The sequence below is a fragment of the Zea mays genome, chromosome 1 (genome assembly GCF_902167145.1).
Source record: "Zea mays cultivar B73 chromosome 1, Zm-B73-REFERENCE-NAM-5.0, whole genome shotgun sequence".
NCBI classification, from domain to species: domain Eukaryota; kingdom Viridiplantae; phylum Streptophyta; class Magnoliopsida; order Poales; family Poaceae; genus Zea; species Zea mays.
The window spans coordinates 237,979,748-238,002,285 of record NC_050096.1 but is presented as its reverse complement, the minus strand read 5'-3'; the positions used below and the strand labels follow the sequence as shown (position 1 = coordinate 238,002,285).

Genomic DNA, 22,538 nt, shown 5'->3' with positions numbered 1-22,538 from the left:
CATCAATATTTATTTTTAGATATCCTAGGCTCAGTTTTGACAAGATTTGGTTGACATGGCGAGCTGATATATGTTTGTTTGGTTTGCTTCACTAATAACCTAATCACATAGTTCGAACACACATCTCACTCCTGTAACCCTCAAACTCGAAATCATCCCTAACAATGTGTTTGTTTGGTTTGCTTCACTAATAACCTAATCACAGTTATCCAGTCCAAGATACATATATATACGTGCCAAACTGAAATATATGTTTTGGTGTCGCATCATCAAATCGTTTGCTCCTCGTTGCCTCATCCACTCACTATGGTACACTTTGTTTTTGTTTTTCATCTACTATCCACCAACCATTGTTGGTTGTAGGGATCTCGTTGGTCTTCCTAAATTAAGAGATCAAGTTTGAAAGGTCCTTGAACATTAAACCCTTAAACTTATTTTCTAGTTCAAAAAGTTTAATTGATGCAACGACCGCAGAGGAACCAAATTGTAAAAAAAAGTCGATATGCAAGATAAACCTAATCTGAAAGCCGAGACAAGTTCTTGAAAATAGAAGTCAACGACTTTGGATGTTGAACCATGTTAGCTATTCATTTATGGAATATGTTTTTTCGATAAGTGAAGTTTTATTAAATCAAGATCGTTAAATTGACGTGATACAAAAACCTTGAGGTCCTCCAGACCTCTGCCCATCTATATGGAGCACACAACCTTGAAAAAAAGAAAATAGAAGGAAAGGAAAACATTACGTATTATGAATCTGTTGTCTAGACCGCCACCCATGATCTCAGGTAAAAAAATTATTGACCAATCGCGTCAATCGCTAACATATGATTGCAACCAAATCCGGAGAAGGATGCTTCTGCATGATATTCCATGTACGAAGCCACTGGATAACTAGGTAGATAACCTGTAAAGGAGTAGCAATGGTTCATTTTTGAAAAAACCATGTCATTTCTGCATAACCACATTGATCAACAAAAAAATGTGGCTCTAAGGAGAACGGTAGATTTAATATTATTTGGAATCCCTCTCAACCAAGTCCCATACATATTGGCAATACTGCAATGAGGTGTTAGACATGTTGATATATAAAATCACTACCCAAACTAATTTAGCAAAATGGCAATCGAAAAAGGTGTTTAATTAAGAAGGCACTATTTTTGATGGCCACCAGAGAGCCGTCGGATGTTATCCATTTATGTATGATAGCCACGGTCGTCGGAAATAAGTTTACCCTTGGAAATAAATAATAGCAGGGAGGTCAAAATCATGTCTATTTTTTTGTTGATTCTCACAATTCAAAACATAACAGATTACATAGATATCAGATTCATCCAGAATATCAATACATACATCTACTCATATATTCATCAATTCACATTCGCATTCACAACACACATTTATATTTACAAAGCGACATTCACAACCACAAACCACATTAGCATATAGTTCAACATCATCATATCACATTCACATAGTCTAAGGTATATACAAATTCACATAGTCCCATATCATTCAAATGTCGACATACAACTACTAAAGTTCTATAGTCCAATACAAGGAAAGTAAATAACCTTACCAATCGTCACTTGGTTGGTTAGAGTTATGCCCACTACCTCCTACTGGACTCTAGTTGGTGAAGAGGTTGTTTGCCCATGAAGCCACTACGTCGTCTTGGGCAGATCCATCTCCAGGTGCTGTAACCGTTGGAGGACGTGTTTGTAAACCCTGTAAAACAAATTTATATATTATACTAAGTATCGCTATATTGATATACAACAATTTGCTAAGTTCCCCATTTTTACACACATGAATGTACATATAAATGAAAATTGTTGTGGACGAAGCCAAGAAAATTGTTGCAGAGGTGGAGGCGGCGATGCAAATGCTAGAGGCAACATCCCAAATGTTGGCAGATAGACGTCTGTTTGTTGTGCCACTTGCTATAAATTAGATGCAAGTCACTATTTAGGAAGTACAAAATGAAAACATGTTTCTAGTTGCTTAGAATGACATATTTGTTCAACTTACCGAGAGAAAAGCCTGCTGCTGGGCCCATACATTTGCATTGTACTGGTTCCGTTGCATTTTACCCTCATATAATACCCAATCAATCAAACGCCTATATGGATATGACATATAATACACCTGCTCACATTGGTGAGCAATGATTATAGTGTCGTGGCCATGTATTTTACCCTCGTGTTTGACTTCCACCATGCCATATTGGTTTTTTCACGTTCTACTATTGGGAGTAACCCAATCACAATCAAAGAACACCACTTTTAGTTGTTTATCCCTAAAAACATGTACTCCAATATTTCTTTAATGACTACATAATAATTAGTCACCTTCCCTTGATCATCAATAGCTCTAGTTATAATTCTAGAATTAGTTGCGGCTACAAGAGGATGGACATTTTTAATCTGGTAGAACAGAAACAAAAACATTGACATCATACCGACCATAGCTTCTGACAGTTACAACTTCGAGGGATAGTTGTCATAGGTCTGGGTGTAAATTGGAACTCCTATCTACAAATTCTTGAAACCAACAAAGGAAATTAAACCTTCCATCTTTTCCGTCTTGACGCATCTGACCACATTGATTTGGTGTTGGTTCACGAACACACATCCAATACTGAGAATCAACCCCACTATTAGTACAAGGAAACAAACCTATTAGGACAAGATAAAACAAGCTATAGACAATGACTACTTAGATAACTACAAAGTTTACACTTACAAGAGGTACTGATTCATCTCTTCCATGTTGTTATACATGTAGAGCGAAGCAGTCTTCCATTGTCATCAGTGAAATAGTATTTTGTGCAGGGACCTATAGTTCTACCCCTACATTGAAACATTTCAAAATCACTGCAAGAAGGATCTTCATCCACATGGCACCACAATGTAGGTGCGTTGATGGTGTTCCTCTACAAAGTACAGACCCATGAACAATGCCATATCTTTGTATTTGAATTCCTTAATGATGCACCCTTCATCTCTCTTCTCATTATTAACCATTGCATGAAGCTTATTTAGTGTGATACATCCACTCATACCGAATAGGACCACCTACCTTAGCTTCGTATGGAAGATGAATAAGTAGATGTTGCATTGGATTGAGGAAACTAGGGGGAAATATTTTTCAAGCTTACATATGAAAACTAGTATTTGTTGCTTCATCATCTCCATCATCCATTTCTTTATTTCTTTAGCACAAAGATGTCTGTAAAAGTAGCTTATCTCTGCTATTGTCTTCCACACATCATCTTTCATGTAATCACAAAACATAACGAGAATAAGTTTTCCATTATTATGTGGTAATCATTACTCTTCAACCCAGTTAACTTCCTAGTCTTCACATTCAAATATCTTCTAAAGTCTGTCGCGTAACCATTAGGGAATTTTAAAATTTTCAAAAATGATTACTTCTTTCTTCTTTTTAGGTTTCATAATATAAGCCTTGGAGTTGTCTTTTGTTTTGTCAGTGATATTCAAGCAAGTACTGGCAAGGCTTTCGCCAACATTTTGTTCCTAGTGCATGATATCAATGTTGTGCATTAGAATCAACACCCTCACATAAGAGAGCTCCCACAATCCACATTTGTGAGTCCAATTATGCTTGGTTCCGAAACCTTCAAACCAGTTTCCATGTTTATTTAATTTCAAATCATTTAGCCTCACGAGAATCTCTGAACCACAAAGACGCTTTGGTGGTCCCCTAGTAATAATCGTGTCCTTTCTAAAAGCGTTTCTCTAGAACCTGAACGGGTGATACTCAGGCAAAAAGCATCACAACAATCGAAGTAAGGGATCTTTCCACCAAACTTAAGCCAGAAACAATCGGTATCTTTAGCACATACCAGACATGTCAGAATTTTAGGAGAACTCCATCAAGTAGCTCTCAAGTTAAACTATTGTTTCTTATAACAATTGTACGCTTCGAATCCTTCCCACAGCAGTTTCAAGTCTTGAACCAAGGGTCTCATCATAACATTGATCTTTGTTATAGGATGATCCAGACCGGTTATGACAATACATAAGAATATACATCATATTTCATGCAAAGAGCTGGTGGAAGGTTGTATGAAATAGCAAACACGTGTCGGCATGAATATGATGGCACATTTAGATTGAAAGGCGAGAAATCATCTGTTGCCAAGCCGACGTGAACATTTTTCACATCTCTAGCAAAACTAGAATCAAAGGAATCTAGTGCCTTACATGCATCTATATCAACTGGGTGTGCCATCACATCAGGATTGTCATGTACACCTCCTTTGTGTCATCTCATTGTTTGGTTGTAATCTTCACAACTAAGGTACAAGAGGCATGTAACGAAGTTGCTTACATGCTACCTCTGTTATCATGGTCACACCATCATCGTTTATAACCTCTACAAATCATGCCTCACTACATTTTGCACATTTCTTCTCATTTGTGGTCTCTTTCTAGAAAAACATACAATTATTATCACAAACATCAATTTTGTGTAGTTTATACCGAGACATGAGAGCAATTTCTTGGACTGGTACATGACTTAGGGCATCTTGTGATTCTCCAGAAGTACATCATTGATCAAGTTCACAAGCTCCTTGTGACGGTTGTTTGAGAATACAACTTTGGACTTAATAGACATGAGCCAAGTCACGAAACAAGGACAATCACTTTCGTGTGCTCGTGTGACGGCTCTTCACAAGGCTTAAGGAGCTCAAAAAACTTCATAAGCTCAGGCGTTGATGATCCTCAGAATCGAGGAGTCGAGGTGGATTCTCATAATCGTTGGGTAGAAGCTCATGACGTACATCGTCAAACATATCTTATGTCCTATCATACCCCCCTTTTCATCTGACTGAACTTTCAATACATTCTGACGAGGTAGTTCCTCATTGTGGTGCACCCACACCTCATAGCCAGTTATATAGCCGTTCTTACAAAGATCTATTAACATAGTCCTCTTTTCATGAAAATAAATGTTTTGACACTTGCTACAAGGGCACCTAACGTCAATACTAGTATCTGACCTACCAAAAGCACGGTTGAGAAATACGTCGGTCTTGGCAACCCACTCACTAGATAAAGTCGCTCTCTTCTTCTAACATTTATACATCCATTAACAGTCATCAGTCATACTAGATGTGAAACATTAACTTAGATAAGTCATGCACAAACCGTCTATTGTTATGAAGAAATCACGTCCCTATATCTATAGGAATTGATAGATCCTAAATCCACCCAAGAGTGACCAACAGTAACATATTTATAACAAGTCATGAGCCCCAACAAATTTCGGCGTCATAACCCTGCTATTCTCCATTTGCACGCATGAAAATGGTGCAATGGAGAATAGTGGAGTTATGTTGCAGAAATTTCGTTCGAGCTCTGAGAGCACCTAGAGGGGGGGGGTGAATAGGTGATCCTGTAAAAACTTAAACTTATAGCCACAAAACTTAGATTAAGCGTTAGCACAGTAATTGCCAAGTGGCTAGAGAGAACTCAAAACACGATAACCACAAGAAAGCAATCACAGAGTTGACACGGTGGTTATCCCGTGGTTCGGCCAAGTACAAAACTTGCCTACTCCACGTTGTGGCGTCCCAACGGACGAGAGTTGCACTCAACTCCTCTCAAGTGATCCAATGATCAACTTGAATACCACGGTGTTTTTCTTTCCTTTGATCTTTTCCCGTTTGCGAGGAATCTCCACAACTTGGAGTCTCTCGCCCTTACAATTGAGTTCACAAAGAAATACGGAGTAAGGTGGGAATGAGCAACGCACACAAGACTCGAAAATCAGAGCAACAACACGCACACAAGTCGCAACAAGAGCTCGCAATGCAACACAAAGAGTTCACAACTCCACAAGAGCTCTATATGCTATCACAATGAAACGAATGCGTGAGATTGATGTCTTGGTGCTTAGAAGAGTTGTAGGAATGCTTGGTGTTATCCTCCATGCGCCTAGGGACCCCTTTTATAGCCCCAAGGCAGCTAGGAGCCGTTGAGAACAATTCTGGAAGGCCATCCTTGCCTTCTGTCGTCGGGCGCACCGGACAGTCCGGTGCACACCGGACACTGTCCGGTGCCCGATTTCTTTCCTTAACAGGCGCAGCCGACCGTTGCCGGCCACTGCAGATCTGGCGCACCGGACAGTCCGGTGCACACCGGACAGTCCGGTGCTTCCTTCCGACCGTTGGCTCGGCCACGTGTCGCGCGGCGATCGTGCGGCCGACCGTTGGCCCGGCCGACCGTTGGCTCACCGGACAGTCCGGTGCACACCGGACAGTCCGGTGAATTTTAGCCGAAGTCGCCGGAGAAAAACCCGAGAGCGGCTGGTTTGCTTCGCGCTGGTCTGGCGCACCGGACACTGTCCGGTGCACACCGGACAGTCCGGTGCCCCAGCCCGAAGCAGCCTTTGGCTGCACACAGCCACTCTCCACTTCTTTTCTTCTTCCTGTTTCTAACACTTAGACAAGAATATTAGTACACAAACCAATGTACTAAGGCTTAGAAACATACCTTAACTTGTGTTTTGCACTTTGTTCATCCTTGGGCATATTTTCACATTTAAGCACTTGTGTTTGCACTCAATCACCAAAATACTTAGAAATGGCCCAAGGGCACATTTCCCTTTCAATCTCCCCCTTTTTGGTGATTTATGCCAACACAACATAAAGCAACTAGAACAAGTGCAAAATCACTTCAAATAAAAACTGACTTTGAGTTTTATTCAATTTTGGCATATATGGATCATCCTTTGCCACCACTTGGTTTGTTTTTGCAAATCAAACTCAAATCTCTATTTCTATGTCAAACACACATGTTGAGGTATAAAGAGAGTCATTCCAAAAGAGATTGATCAAGAATTTCAAAAACTCCCCCTATTTCCCATAATCAACACTTCTCCCCACAAGAAGCCACCTTTTGACAAAACAAAAACTCTATTCTACTATTTTCAAAATCGCTCAAGTGGTAGCTGATCCATTTATCACTTTATCACTTTGGCCTTTATTTTCTCCCCCTTTGGCATCAAGCACCAAAACGGGATTAATCTTGGCCTTTTAACCCCATTGCCTCACCAAAGTCTTCAATTAAGAGCAAATGGCAATAAGATTTCATGAGATGAACTTGGAATTAGTTACCCTCTCATCGGAGTGCAGTGGAAGTCTTTCATGGTCCAAGTCCACCTTTTCCCTTTCAATCCTCCTTCGAGACTAAATTACCAAACTCAAGCACATGGTTAGTCTCAAAGGGTCAAGTTGTAACACATCTCCCCCTAAACATGTGCATTACTTTGCAACGGACTTGTGAGATCCAGGGAGTGTTTGTACAACTTGAGCACCACAATAAGCAACAAAATGCAAAAAGGAACATGATCAAAAGCATAAATACATGGATGCTACAATTCAATCCAGGTTCCGCGAATCTAAGACATTTAGCTCACTACGCAGCCTGCAAAAGGTCTTCTCATCTAGAGGCTTGGTAAAGATATCGGCTAGCTGGTTCTCGGTGCTAACATGAAACACTTCGATATCTCCCTTTTGCTGGTGGTCTCTCAAAAAGTGATGCCGGATGTCTATGTGCTTTGTGCGGCTGTGTTCAACAGGATTTTCCGCCATGCGGATAGCACTCTCATTATCACATAGGAGTGGGACTTTGCTCAGATTGTAGCCAAAGTCCCTGAGGGTTTGCCTCATCCAAAGTAGTTGCGCGCAACACTGTCCTGCGGCAACATACTCGGCCTCAGCGGTGGATAGGGCAACGGAGGTTTGTTTCTTAGAGTTCCATGACACCAGGGACCTTCCTAAGAATTGGCACGTCCCCGATGTACTCTTCCTATCGACCTTACATCCAGCATAGTCGGAATCTGAGTATCCAACTAAGTCAAAGGTAGACCCCTTTGGATACCAGAGCCCGAAGCAAGGCGTAGCAACCAAATATCTAAGAATTCGCTTCACCGCCACTAAGTGACACTCCTTAGGATCGGATTGAAATCTAGCACACATGCATACGCTAAGCATAATGTCCGGTCTACTAGCACATAAATAAAGCAAAGAACCTATCATTGACCGGTATGCTTTTTGATCAACGGACTTACCTCCTTTGTTGAGGTCGGTGTGTCCGTCGGTTCCCATCGGCGTCTTTGCGGGCTTGGCGTCCTTCATCCCAAACCGCTTTAGTAGATCTTGCGTGTACTTCGTTTGGGAGATGAAGGTGCCGTCCTTGAGTTGCTTCACTTGGAACCCAAGGAAGTAGTTCAACTCGCCCATCATCGACATCTCGAATTTCTGCGTCATCACCCTGCTAAACTCTTCACAAGACTTTTGGTTAGTAGAACCAAATATTATGTCATCGACATAAATTTGGCACACAAACAAATCACCATCACATGTCTTTGTAAAAAGAGTTGGATCGGCTTTCCCAACCTTGAAAGCATTAGCAATTAAAAAGTCTCTAAGGCATTCATACCATGCTCTTGGGGCTTGCTTAAGTCCATAGAGCGCCTTAGAGAGCTTACATACATGGTCGGGGTACCGTTCATCCTCGAAGCCAGGGGGTTGCTCCACGTACACCTCCTCCTTGATTGGCCCGTTGAGGAAAGCGCTCTTCACATCCATTTGGTACAACCTGAAAGAATGGTGAGCGGCATATGCTAGCAAGATACGAATGGACTCTAGCCTAGCCACAGGAGCGAAAGTCTCCTCAAAGTCCAAACCTGCGACTTGGGCATAACCTTTTGCCACAAGTCGAGCCTTGTTCCTCGTCACCACCCCGTGCTCGTCCTGTTTGTTGCGGAACACCCACTTGGTTCCCACAACATTTTGCTTCGGACGAGGCACCAGTGTCCAAACTTCATTGCGCTTGAAGTTGTTGAGCTCCTCTTGCATGGCCAACACCCAGTCCGGATCTAGCAAGGCCTCCTCTACCCTGAAAGGCTCAATAGAAGAGACAAAGGAGTAATGCTCACAAAAATTAACTAATCGAGATCGAGTAGTTACTCCCTTGCTAATGTCACCCAGAATTTGATCGACGGGATGATCCCTTTGAATCATTGCTCGAACTTGGGTTGGAGGTGCCGGTTGCGCTTCTTCCTCCATCACATGATCATCTTGTGCTCCCCCTTGATCAAGCGCCTCCACTTGAGGTACCTGTTCGTCACCTTCGGTTGGGGGATGCACCATAGTTGAGGAAGAAGGTTGATCTCGTTCATCTTGTTCCTGGGGCCGCACTTCTCCAATCGCCATGGTTCGTATAGCGGCTGTCGGAACATCTTCTTCATCTACATCATCACAATCAACAACTTGCTCTCTTGGAGAGCCATTAGTCTCATCAAATACAACGTCGCTAGAGACTTCAACCAAACCCGATGATTTGTTGAAGACTCTATACGCCTTTGTATTTGAGTCATAACCTAACAAAAACCCTTCTACAGCTTTGGGAGCAAACTTAGAATTTCTACCCTTCTTCACTAGAATGTAGCACTTGCTCCCAAATACACGAAAGTACGATACATTGGGTTTGTTACCGGTTAGAAGTTCATACGACGTCTTCTTGAGGAGGCGGTGAAGGTAGACCCTGTTGATGGCGTGGCAAGCCGTGTTCACGGCTTCCGACCAAAAACGCTCGGGGGTCTTGAACTCTCCAAGCATAGTCCTCGCCATGTCGATTAGCGTCCTGTTCTTCCTCTCTACCACACTATTTTGCTGTGGTGTGTAGGGAGCGGAGAACTCATGCTTGATCCCTTCCTCCTCAAGGAACTCCTCCACTTGAAGGTTCTTGAACTCGGACCCGTTGTCGCTCCTTATCTTCTTCACTTTGAGCTCAAACTCATTTTGAGCTCTCCTGAGGAAGCGCTTGAGGGTTCCTTGGGTTTCAGACTTATCCTGCAAAAAGAATACCCAAGTGAAGCGGGAAAAGTCATCAACAATAACTAAACCATACTTACTCCCTCCTATGCTCAGATAGGCGACGGGTCCGAAGAGGTCCATATGCAGCAGCTCTAGGGGTCTTGAAGTGGTCATCACGTTCTTGCTGTGATGCGCTCCTCCCACTTGTTTACCTGCTTGACAAGCTGCACAAGGTCTATCTTTTTCGAAATGTACGTTAGTCAAACCTATCACGTGTTCTCCCTTTAGAAGCTTGTGAAGGTTCTTCATCCCCACATGTGCTAAGCGGCGATGCCACAGCCAGCCCATGCTAGTCTTAGCTATTAAGCATGCATCTAGATCGGCCTCTTCTTTTGCAAAATCAACTAGATAAAGTTTGCCGTCTAATACACCCTTAAAAGCTAGTGAACCATCACTTCTTCTAAAGACAGACACATCTACATTTGTAAATAGACAGTTATACCCCATATGACATAATTGACTAACAGATAGCAAATTATATCCAAGACTCTCTACTAAAAATACATTAGAGATAGAATGCTCATTAGAAATCGCAATTTTACCTAACCCTTTTACCTTGCCTTGATTCCCATCACCGAATATAATTGAATCTTGGGAATCCTTATTCTTGACGTAGGAAGTGAACATCTTCTTCTCCCCCGTCATATGGTTTGTGCATCCGCTATCAATAATCCAGCTTGAACCCCCGGATGCATAAACCTGCAAGGCAAATTTAGGCTTGGGACTTAGGTACCCAACTCTTGTTGGGTCCTACAAGGTTAGTCACAATTTCCTTAGGGACCCAAATGCAAGTTTTGTCTCCCTTGCATTTTGCCCCTAACTTCCTAGCAACAATTTTCTTATCCTTTCTACAAATAACAAAGGAAGCATTTAAAGCACAATAAATTGTAGAAGGTTCATTTACTACTTTCCTAGGAGCATGAATAACATTCTTTCTAGGCATAGCATTTTTCCTAGACATATTTCTACCATGCACAAAGGAAGAACTATGAGCATCAAAATCATCATAAGCATTATAACCCCTATAAGCACTTCTATCATGATACAAAAAAGCATGGTTCTTTTTAGTGTTACTAGCCATAGGAGCCTTCCCTTTCTCCTTGGCGGAGATAGGAGCCTTATGGCTTGTCAAGTTCTTGACTTCTCTCTTGAAGCCAAGCCCATCCTTAATTGAGGGGTGTCTACCAACCGTGTAGGCATCCCTAGCAAATTTTAGTTTATCAAAATTACTCTTGCTAGTCTTAAGTTGAGCATTAAGACTAGCTAATTCATCATTCAATTTTGAAATAGAAACTAAGTGTTCGCTACAAGCATTAATATCAATATCCTTACACCTAGTGCAAATTTCAACATATTCAACACAAGAGTTGGATTTATTTGCTTCTACTAGTTTAGCATTTAAATCATCGTTTATGCTCTTTAAGTTAGAAATAGAATCATGGCATGTTGACACTTCACAAGCAAGCATTTCATTTCTCTTAATTTCTAATGCAAGGGATTTTTGAGCCTCTACAAACTTATCATGTTCTTCATATAACAAATCCTCTTGCTTTTCTAAAAGTATATTCTTTTCATTCAAGGCATCAATTAATTCATTAATTTTGTCTATCTTAGATCTATCTAAGCCCTTGAACAAACATGAATAATCTACTTCATCCTCATCACTAGATTCGTCCTCACTTGAAGAAGCATAGGTAGAGTTGCGAGTACATACCTTCTTCTCCCTTGCCATAAGGCATGTGTGACGCTCGTTTGGGAAGAGGGTTGATTTGTTGAAGGCGGTGGCGGCGAGTCCTTCATTGTCGGAGTCGGAAGAGGAGCAGTCCGAGTCCCACTCCTTGCCTAGATGCGCCTCGCCCTTTGCCTTCTTGTAATGCTTCTTCTTTTCCCTCTTGTTTCCCTTTTCCTGGTCACTGTCATTATCGGGGCAGTTAGCAATAAAATGACCAATCTTACCGCACTTGAAGCATGAGCGCTTCCCCTTCGTCTTGGTCTTGCTCGGCTGCCCCTTGTGACCTTTCAGCACCGTCTTGAAGCATTTGATGATGAGAGCCATCTCTTCATCATTAAGTCCGACCGCCTCAATTTGTGCCACCTTGCTAGGTAGCGCCTCCTTACTTCTTGTTGCTTTGAGAGCAAAAGGTTGTGGTTCGTTGATCGGTCCATTCAAGGCGTCGTCCACGTACCTTGCCTCCTTGATCATCATTCGCCCGCTGACGAATTTTCCTAAGACTTCTTCGGGCGACATTTTGGTGTACCTGGGATTCTCACGAATATTATTCACCAAATGAGGATCAAGAACGGTAAATGACCTTAGCATTAGGCGGACGACGTCGTGATCCGTCCATCGCGTGCTTCCGTAGCTCCTTATTTTGTTGATAAGGATCTTGAGCCTATTGTATGTTTGTGTCGGCTCCTCGCCCCTTATCATCGCAAATCGTCCGAGCTCGCCCTCCACCAACTCCATCTTGGTGAGTAAGGTGACATCATTCCCCTCATGAGAGATCTTGAGGGTGTCCCAAATCTGCTTGGCATTGTCCAAGCCGCTCACCTTGTGATACTCATCCCTGCACAGAGAGGCTAGCAACACAGTAGTAGCTTGTGCATTTTTATGGATCTGTTCATTAATAAATGAAGGGCTATCCGAGCTATTAAATTTCATTCCACTTTCTACAATCTCCCAAATGCTTGGATGGAGAGAAAATAGGTGAGTACGCATTTTGTGACTCCAAAATCCGTAGTCCTCTCCATCAAAGTGAGGAGGCTTGCCAAGTGGAATGGGGAGCAAATGAGCATTTGAGCTATGTGGAATGCGCGAATAATCAAAAGAAAAGTTTGAGTTAACCGTCTTTTGTTTGTCGTGGTCGTCGTTGTCCTTTTGAGAAGAAGAGGACTCGTCGCTGTCGTAGTAGACGATCTCCTTGATGCGCCTTGTCTTCTTCTTCTTCCCATCTTTGTGCCTGTGGCCCGAGCCCGAGTCGTTGGACTTGTCATCCCTTGGCTCGTTCACGAAGGACTCCTTCTCCTTGTCGTTGATCACAATTCCCTTCCCCTTAGGATCCATCTCTTCGGGCGGTAAGTCCCTTTGTGAAGAGAACGGCTCCGATACCAATTGAGAGCACCTAGAGGGGGGGGGGGGGTGAATAGGTGATCCTGTAAAAACTTAAACTTATAGCCACAAAACTTAGATTAAGCGTTAGCACAGTAATTGCCAAGTGGCTAGAGAGAACTCAAAACACGATAACCACAAGAAAGCAATCACAGAGTTGACACGGTGGTTATCCCGTGGTTCGGCCAAGTACAAAACTTGCCTACTCCACGTTGTGGCGTCCCAACGGACGAGAGTTGCACTCAACTCCTCTCAAGTGATCCAATGATCAACTTGAATACCACGGTGTTTTTCTTTCCTTTGATCTTTTCCCGTTTGCGAGGAATCTCCACAACTTGGAGTCTCTCGCCCTTACAATTGAGTTCACAAAGAAATACGGAGTAAGGTGGGAATGAGCAACGCACACAAGACTCGAAAATCAGAGCAACAACACGCACACAAGTCGCAACAAGAGCTCGCAATGCAACACAAAGAGTTCACAACTCCACAAGAGCTCTATATGCTATCACAATGAAACGAATGCGTGAGATTGATGTCTTGGTGCTTAGAAGAGTTGTAGGAATGCTTGGTGTTATCCTCCATGCGCCTAGGGACCCCTTTTATAGCCGCAAGGCAGCTAGGAGCCGTTGAGAACAATTCTGGAAGGCCATCCTTGCCTTCTGTCGTCGGGCGCACCGGACAGTCCGGTGCACACCGGACACTGTCCGGTGCCCGATTTCTTTCCTTAACAGGCGCAGCCGACCGTTGCCGACCACTGCAGATCTGGCGCACCGGACAGTCCGGTGCACACCGGACAGTCCGGTGCTTCCTTCCGACCGTTGGCTCGGCCACGTGTCGCGCGGCGATCGTGCGGCCGACCGTTGGCCCGGCCGACCGTTGGCTCACCGGACAGTCCGGTGCACACCGGACAGTCCGGTGAATTTTAGCCGAAGTCGCCGGAGAAAAACCCGAGAGCGGCTGGTTTGCTTCGCGCTGGTCTGGCGCACCGGACACTGTCCGGTGCACACCGGACAGTCCGGTGCCCCAGCCCGAAGCAGCCTTTGGCTGCACACAGCCACTCTCCACTTCTTTTCTTCTTCCTGTTTCTAACACTTAGACAAGAATATTAGTACACAAACCAATGTACTAAGGCTTAGAAACATACCTTAACTTGTGTTTTGCACTTTGTTCATCCTTGGGCATATTTTCACATTTAAGCACTTGTGTTTGCACTCAATCACCAAAATACTTAGAAATGGCCCAAGGGCACATTTCCCTTTCAAGCTCATGGCTTGTTATAAATACATTCTCTACCGGTCACTCCGAGGTTGTCCAATAAAAGGACAATTTTGGACCAACACACATCACATGTGAGATATGTTGGTCCAAAATGGGTGACACATAGGTTCTATTCCTTAACACTATGATACATACATTTACGCTAGAATCATCATTCTGTATTACATAATAAACTTTACTTTCTCATATTAAATATCCAATACAATATTTTATATAAAAACATTATTTCGAGTGACAAATACTATTAAATTATCTTGTTTCCGTTGGTTTAAAATTACCTTGAAAAATAAAACTTTAAATTATAAAAGGACCATTCAATGAACTAAAACAACCTAAATAAAATCTATAATAACATTCTGGTCTTCCGAAGTAACTAACACAGAATAATTTATAATATAGAATTCAATTATTTATACACAAATTAACTATACGCAATTAAAGTATATCAAAATGTATAAGCAAAATGCACTCACTTAAACGGTTGAGATGGCGGCGAGGAACGACGTAGTGAAGGACTCGGACGCACGGAGGCTGACGGAGGTGCGAGCGTCGGCCATCTCTGCTACCGGGGTACAGGTTGTGGGATTCACGGGCGTAGCCGCGTGCGTCGGTGGCGGCAGGAGGCGGCGATGGCAGGGTAAGACCAATTCCAGCAACACTGGCTATCTTACTCCGCATCCTCTAAATCATTATTTTGCATTCCAACAGCCTCTGTATCTATCTCCATAAAATACATGTTCGATCTTTCACTCCTAATTCTCACATTGTCTCTCTGTGTATGGCCAACGAATGAAATGTTTAAAAATCAGACGTCGTGTACCCAAGCTATCATACACACGAATACAGATGGTGATTGAGAGACTGCTGAGCGACTTTAACGATACGGAGGCTATATAACATACAAAATAGGGATACATATTGGTATGTTGCTGGAGTTGGTGTAAGGAGGCGATCGAGCTCCCTACGCAGGCGCGCAGAGGCCATGGCAGCGCACGCGCGAACGCAGCGCACGACGGCGGGCGTTTTGGCGTGTGTGGACACGTGCGAAATGAGACGGCTGAAACGGTATCCCTGGGATTAATTTCCCTTATTTCTGATGGTTTATATGACAGTCGTCTGAAATTAATGTTATGCATGACGACAGTCAGATAAGGCATAGGACATTAATTTGGTTTCGACGAGTATTGTGCACCGTTGTAAGTAAAGTTAATCTCCGACGACTGTACCGAAAGCTATTGAAAATTAGATGGCCGTCCAATTTCTTGTGGTTTTCTGTTGTGGCTGTTGTGCATATGTTACGTTCCAGAAAAACAAAGTACATACGTTACATCAAGTATATACTTGTGAAATCACTTATGGCATGTTCGTTTTTTATCTTAATCTATGTGGATTTAAGGGGTTGAGTGAGTTTAAATTTATAACAAGTTAAAATCTATAACAAATTAAAATCCCTACTATTTTTTAATTCTATCTAATACATGTGGTGTAGAAATAACTAAAACATGTCCTTAGATCTTGTTCGGTTATTCTAATTACATGTAGATTAGGGCCTGTTTGTTTACCCCCATGGATTATATAATCTGGATTATTTTTGGAGGATTATATAATCTGGATTATATAATCTGGATTATATAATCTCGGTAGTCCTGTTTGTTTACCCAGATTATTTGAGTTGTTAATAGGATTCTTTTGTATGAGAAAGACAAGAATACCCTCTATATTTGTACTAGGTTGAAACTCATATATGAAAAAAAAATCAATTGACATTGGCAAATATTGCATTAGCAATATTATCACGAAAGGCATTCATGTCACCTTCTTCATCCTCAAATTGACTAGTACTAGGCGCAAAAACGATTCGGTGGATTATAATGGCAATGGTGGGTAATTTCTAGGAAACTTGAAAGGGTAGTGGGGAAGTGGGAAAAAAATAATCTGAAATAAGCACCTCCTCACTTGCTTATGGATTATCATAATCCAAGGGGTTAGATTATATAATCTAGGTAAATAAGCTGGACTGTTTGTTTGCCTCTTAGGATTATTTAATCCAGATTATATAATCTGGGGGATAAACAAACAGGCCCTTAGAGTGTATTGAAATGGATTGAAATTAGATTTTAACTTGCTATGGATTTAAACCGGCTCAATACCACAATCCACATGGATTAAGGGTGAAAAGAATAAGCCCTTACCCTTACGTAGAAAAAACATGCTAGGCCCATTGTTATGCCACATATATATGTGTCACTATCAGTAACCGTAACCGTAAGATCCATCTCACGAGTAAGTTTATGCACATATAAACGTTTGTCGTGACAACAAAATTAGGACATGTCACGCAGTACATGTGACCCTATCCGAATTTAGCTTGCATGCGAACCATATCCGATATGATAGGTAAGTTAGATCTGAAAGAAAGATAATGTAGCTATTTTTCTAATTGAATAGGAAGGGGATTTTTTCCTCGTGGACCCCCTTCGTATCTTTGTACATCAAACCATCCCAAAATAGTATTTATTTTAGAGTGCTAGTGGATTCATACAATATTTGATGTACGTGTGTTTTTTATATTTTTTATATGTGTCTAGATTTATTGTCATCCATTTGAATATGGACTAAAAATAAAGAGCTAAAATAAACAATATTATGTAATTGAGGGAGTATGTGATAAAAATCATCTAGATAGACGATACCTTAAACACAATAGCTCCATTAACTTAGGGGTTTAAATGCACTAAAATTAATAGTTAGTGCCTAAAATTAGTTGAGATATTTAAATATCTAGTTAATAGTTCAGCTATTAACTATTTTTGATAAATTAGTTAATAGTTAGATAGCTATTTATTATCTAGTTAATTTCACTAATATTTTTTAATCAACTAACTATTAATTCTAGTGCAGGCTCCTTAGTCCTTGTCCTGCATGGGTGACTAGCTGGTAACAGACGAAACCTGTTTTTCCGACAATCGAGCGCCGAAAAAGGACTGCCACCAACCGCTCGCTTTCCCTCACCTCCCCACCTCTCTCGCTCCCTCCCTCCCTCCCTCCCATTGCAGGATCGGCACCGATGCGATTCAACCGCGGCCTCGCATCCGGTGCGGAGGTCTGCAATTGGGGGGAGGCTCCTCTCCGCCGTTGGAACCGCTGCGGCGTCGCAGCCTGTGCGACTTTCCTGCTGGTTCCTCATCCCTCAGGTACGCGCTTCGCGCCCTGGACGTTCTCTTGTTGCCATCCACATTTGAGTGTGATCCTGGCCCCGCTGGGCAATGTTACTCTGTTCTTCTTCTCTTTTTTTTTTGACGGAACTGTAGTGACCGGATCCTCTACAGGAGGAATTAATTAAAGAAAGAAAGCGTTACAGGGAATGCTGGTCTGTCTGTGGATGCTGTTTGTGCTAATGTGGCTGATTCAGGTTTCATTTTCTCTGTGGTTTTCAGGGACAGATTTTGCATTCTTTGGCATTACTGTTTGATGGCAGACAGTAGTGCTCCTTCTCTGTGGAGGCATTGGGGCAAAAGGCAGTTGAACTGAACGGGCACATCAATAGTCTCTGGCCTCCAAGGGAAATTGGGAAATTCAGATTGAACGTGGCTGCATCATTTTTCCTTTCATTGGTCTTTTCAGCAACAGCGATCCATTCTCGTAGGGGGGAGAGAGAGAGAGAGAGAGAGGGAGAGAAATCAAAGAGGAGAGTGATCATGGAGCATGTGATCGGAGGGAAGTATAAGCTTGGGAGGAAGATTGGGAGCGGATCCTTCGGAGAGCTATATCTCGGTACATTCTGTGTATTTTATGCATATTATGGTCGTGTTTTGTTAGCCCCATAAATAAATTTTTATTCTTTCTAGTGTGACTTTTCTTGATCTAGGTGTTAATATACAGAATGGAGAGGAAGTGGGAATAAAATTGGTATGTGCAAAAAAACCAGGCTGGAACGTATATACTGTTTGCATTTAATGTAGTATAACATGTCTCTTATCTAGAGTCTGGATATACCTTTGCTGAAGCGTTTGGTTCAAGGCCTCACCTTTTCTTTGGTTTGATCTGTCAGGAGCCTGTGAAAACAAAACATCCACAGCTGCACTATGAATCTAAAGTTTATATGCTGCTGCAGGGTGGAAGTAAGTCGATTGTAATTTATATGATTATTTGCAGTAATTTGTGTCCACGCCTTCTGGTTGCTTATTTAGTCACTCATTTTTGACACAGACGGTATCCCACACCTCAAGTGGTATGGTGTTGAGGGGGAGTACAATGTTATGGTGATCGATCTTCTTGGCCCAAGCTTGGAAGATTTGTTTAATTCCTGCAACAGGAAATTTTCTATGAAAACGGTGCTTATGCTTGCTGATCAACTGGTGAGTTTATTCATTCCATATTCAACCTTACGCTGCCCTGCAACAGTTAGGAGGCAAGTCAACTTTCTGGAATTTGATAACAGCTATTGGTTGGGAGTTACATGTTCAGAAGTTTCATGAGCATTCTGCCATAAGTGTTGCCTTCTTTTGTGGGTTTTAATTCCAAAGTATTAGATCATTGATGGTACAAATGGATTTCATGAACACCGTATGTTGTTCTAAGTGTATCGCAGGCAAGCTTTGCAAGATTGTACATATTTTAAGTTTGATTCTTTTTCCTTAGTGGGTGTTGGAAGGAGAGCGAGATTTTATTATTGTCCTGGACTTACATTATTAAATCTTCCATTTTTAGATAAACCGAGTGGAATACATGCATTCCAAGGGATTTATTCATCGTGACATCAAGCCAGACAACTTCCTTATAGGCTTAGGTCGGAAAGCTAATCAGGTTAAACCCCAAATGTCATCTGCTTTTGTTATTTTCAGTATAAAAAGAGCATAGTAGTTACTTCTCTAATACTAATAATATCTGGTAATAATCCCCGAGATTCTTACTCGTCAATGAACAATATGTGAAGACATATCCTTTTTATTCTGCAGGTCTATATCATTGATTATGGGCTTGCTAAGAAATACAAGGACCTTCAGACTCATAAACACATCCCATACAGGTGAAGCATATTAATGAAGTTTTCACTTATAACTAACCCTGGACTTTGTTGGGCCAAACAATTATTCCATTAAATTGCAAGTTCATAAGCAGAAACTGGGATGTGATAATTCGTGCAACCTCTATACTGCACCTATGTGATAATTCGTGCAACCTCTATACTGCACCTATGTCACAACTTCCTAGGTGTTGTTTGGTTTATATATTTGTAACGTAATAGGTAACAGATAATGTTAAATTATATTTGTTTAAATCCAACCGTAATCATATACCACACTACAAATTGATACCGGTCTATTCAAGTGTGAATCGTTATCATTGTCATTTACGTTACATTTCGTGAATCAAATGGCACCCTACATTTTGTCAAGAGACACTGGCTAATGGTACACTGTTGGGCAATCCAACTGAGGTTTTGTATATTAAATATAGTATCGGATCATGGTAGAGAGGCAACCTGAGTGGATTGTTTGATCTTGCGATATTTACATGTAAATTTCAGAAATAAAATGACAAATTACTCAAAATGTTCATGTCCAATCGTGTCATGTTGTTGTGCATTAGTATCTTCTTGAAAGCCCAAGAATAAGTTTTAACACCAAGGTTAAAAGTAGTGTCACATCACATGCAAATATTTAATGCGTTTTCTGTGATATTTGCAAACTAGGACGCTAGGTTCAAATTTAATCGATAGATTAGACATAAAGTGAACCTTTTCATTTTTGTGACTACTTGTTTTTTATGGTAAATGATTAATTTTTTTTATGCACAGGGAGAACAAAAATCTGACTGGAACAGCACGTTATGCTAGTGTGAATACTCATCTTGGAATAGGTGAGCTCAATGAGCAAATCAAATATGTTACCATGTGTCTGCAATTGCATTAAAATCATACGCTTTTTAATTCTTGGATGCTTGGTCATGAAATAAACTTAACCTGACGATTGACGAAGGAGAAGCTACTTAATCTAATGCTTTCAAAAGGAGGGAAACACAATGTATTTGTTTTTCATGTACCTGTACTTGTTTCATCCAGAACAAAGCAGGAGAGATGATCTGGAGTCTGTTGGCTATCTTCTGCTATATTTTTTAAGAGGAAGGTTTGTCCCGAAAATCTGTATATTTTACTGTATTTCCTCTTTTACTAATACTATACTTGACATGCTTTTACGTTATGCTTAGCCTCCCATGGCAGGGCCTTAAAGCTGGCACTAAGAAACAAAAGTATGATAAAATTAGTGAAAAGAAAATGCTTACCTCGGCAGAGGTACTTCTTTTTGCCAACACGAACATTGTAATCCTGTCATGGTAGCTGTTGCAGACACTGTTTGAACTAACATTGTCTTAAACAGATTCTGTGCAAATCTTACCCGCCGGAGTTCGTCTCATATTTCCACTATTGTCGCTCCCTGCGATTTGAAGACAGGCCAGATTACTCTTCAATGAAGAAGCTCTTTCGTGATGTATTTATACGGGAAGGTACACACCTTTCTTCTGAGTGACCCCGCTAATGTGACCATTGTTCTCGCCTGCACTATGATCCGGTGTTAGGAAACTGGGTCTCATTATAGATTAACACTGTAGGATACCAATTTGATTACGTATTTGACTGGACTGCACTCAAGTACCCTCAAATGGGCTCCAACAACAAGCTTGTTCAAGTATGTCTCTCTAATCTTATATCTATGTCTTGTCTACATTATTGGTGAATTACTATTGTCTTTTCGTTTCACTAAAATGCCATTATGTTTCTTAAATTATCTAGCAACCAAGTGCAAGAATGGCTGGAGTTGGACCATCAGTTGAGAGAACAGACAAAGCTTCCAGTATGTCTCCTGGTAGTTAATTGCATTTGGACCATTGCTATGTGAAAATTGATCGATTGACCTAATTAGTTGCGTTTTTGCCAGTGGGACAAGAGATCCGGGATAGGTTCACTGGTGCTGTTGAGGCATTCGCCAGAAGAAATCCAGGCTCTGGGCGCCCTGCAGATCATTCCAGTCATTCCAGGCACAAAAGCTTTGCAGATTCCTTTGGAACGTCCAACGAAGCAGTAAGTATCCGATTTATTGCTCTTGTAGAAAAAAAGTATCTGATTTAGCTGTGGTAGCTAGTAAACATGAATGGAGGTATTAACTTTTTAAACGAAAATATATACTTAGTGTCAAATCCACTAAATAAAAGATGAGTCTAGTGAATTGAAAATAAAGGGCATTTCCTCTTTTCCATGTTCTTAGTATTTTGCTGAAAATCTTTCTGCTAACTCAGATCAGTTCTTAAGAAGTGTATTATAATATTTTCATAGATTTTTTTTGATGGAAATATAATACTACTGTACTAACTTACTTATCTGGCACGCACCAGGTTGCCGACTCATCAGAGAAAACGCGCATCTTGTCCCGGGGAGGGAGCTCGTCGAAAATGCCCGCAGCTCCGTCCACCCGGCCGACCTCTTCGGGGGACTGCAGTGACCAGAACCGCCGGTGGGTCTCCGGCAGCAGTGGCGGCAGCGGGCGCCCGTCCCCCGCGCAGAGGCTCCACCACTCGGGAGGCGCCGAGAACAGCAGGTCGTCCCCGCGCTCCCCCGTGGCCCGGAACGCGGCCGGGAGGGGAGGCTCCGCCTCGCGGGACAACACGACGTTCCGCAGCCTCGAGCGCCTCACCATCACCACCAGCAGGAGGAAGTGAGCTGCCGAGGACCACGCCGACGAATTCTGAGAGTGGAAGGCGGTTACTAGGCCGAGGAACTTTTGCGGGATCCTTGCTCTCTGCAGCTAAAGCAAATCGGCAAATAGATGATGGATGGATGGTTACAAGGCTGCCATGAAAATGCACCCTTTCCCCAAACCCCAGCGTATAGTATAACGCTCTCCCCAAACTCCAAGAGGGAAGACAACTCCAAAGTACAATGCAATCTTGATTCTGTCGATCTGGCACTAGTTTTAAGGTGTTATTGCAGAATCCCTCCATTTGACCATAAATTTTAAAAACGTATACAAGAATCTGAGTTAATTTTGTTTACCGGGTATTTGGCTCGAAGAATCGAATAACCTGTCACTTTCTCACAACACATTTTCTCTGCGGGGTTTGAAGAAGGGTTATTTGAATTGGCATCACAGACATTTTTTAAAACTTTCCACAACTTACTATTTGCTTCTTTGAAAATACACCATGGTGTATGCTTGGAAGACTTACACCGTGTTCAACGCA

General features: G+C 41.8%; 1 protein-coding gene and 1 long non-coding RNA gene across 2 annotated transcripts; one reads left to right on the top strand and one right to left on the bottom strand.

Moving 5' to 3' along the window:
* Nucleotides 1-18,418: 18,418 nt before the first annotated feature.
* On the bottom strand, nt 18,419-21,992 carry LOC103643460 (uncharacterized). Its single transcript, XR_002266408.2, has 4 exons — nt 21,690-21,992; nt 20,816-20,857; nt 20,586-20,737; nt 18,419-18,695 (listed from the first exon to the last, which is right to left on the bottom strand). It is a non-coding gene; the product is annotated as an uncharacterized lncRNA (long non-coding RNA).
* LOC100381827 (uncharacterized) lies at nt 20,100-22,251 on the top strand. Its single transcript, NM_001174621.1, has 8 exons — nt 20,100-20,162; nt 20,365-20,428; nt 20,511-20,595; nt 20,681-20,807; nt 20,913-20,989; nt 21,094-21,154; nt 21,239-21,381; nt 21,693-22,251. Exons 4-8 carry the CDS (start codon nt 20,790-20,792, stop codon nt 22,153-22,155), a joined length of 762 nt encoding a protein of 253 aa, NP_001168092.1. The 5' UTR covers nt 20,100-20,162; nt 20,365-20,428; nt 20,511-20,595; nt 20,681-20,789; the 3' UTR covers nt 22,156-22,251.
* Nucleotides 22,252-22,538: the final 287 nt, after the last annotated feature.

Excerpts from the sequence above, each read along its gene's own strand:
- LOC100381827 (NM_001174621.1), top strand. Across the intron at positions 20,990-21,093 it reads CCAACAACAAGCTTGTTCAA|CAACCAAGTGCAAGAATGGC; the intron begins GTATGTCTCTCT and ends TAAATTATCTAG. Across the intron at positions 21,382-21,692 it reads TTGGAACGTCCAACGAAGCA|GTTGCCGACTCATCAGAGAA; the intron begins GTAAGTATCCGA and ends GGCACGCACCAG.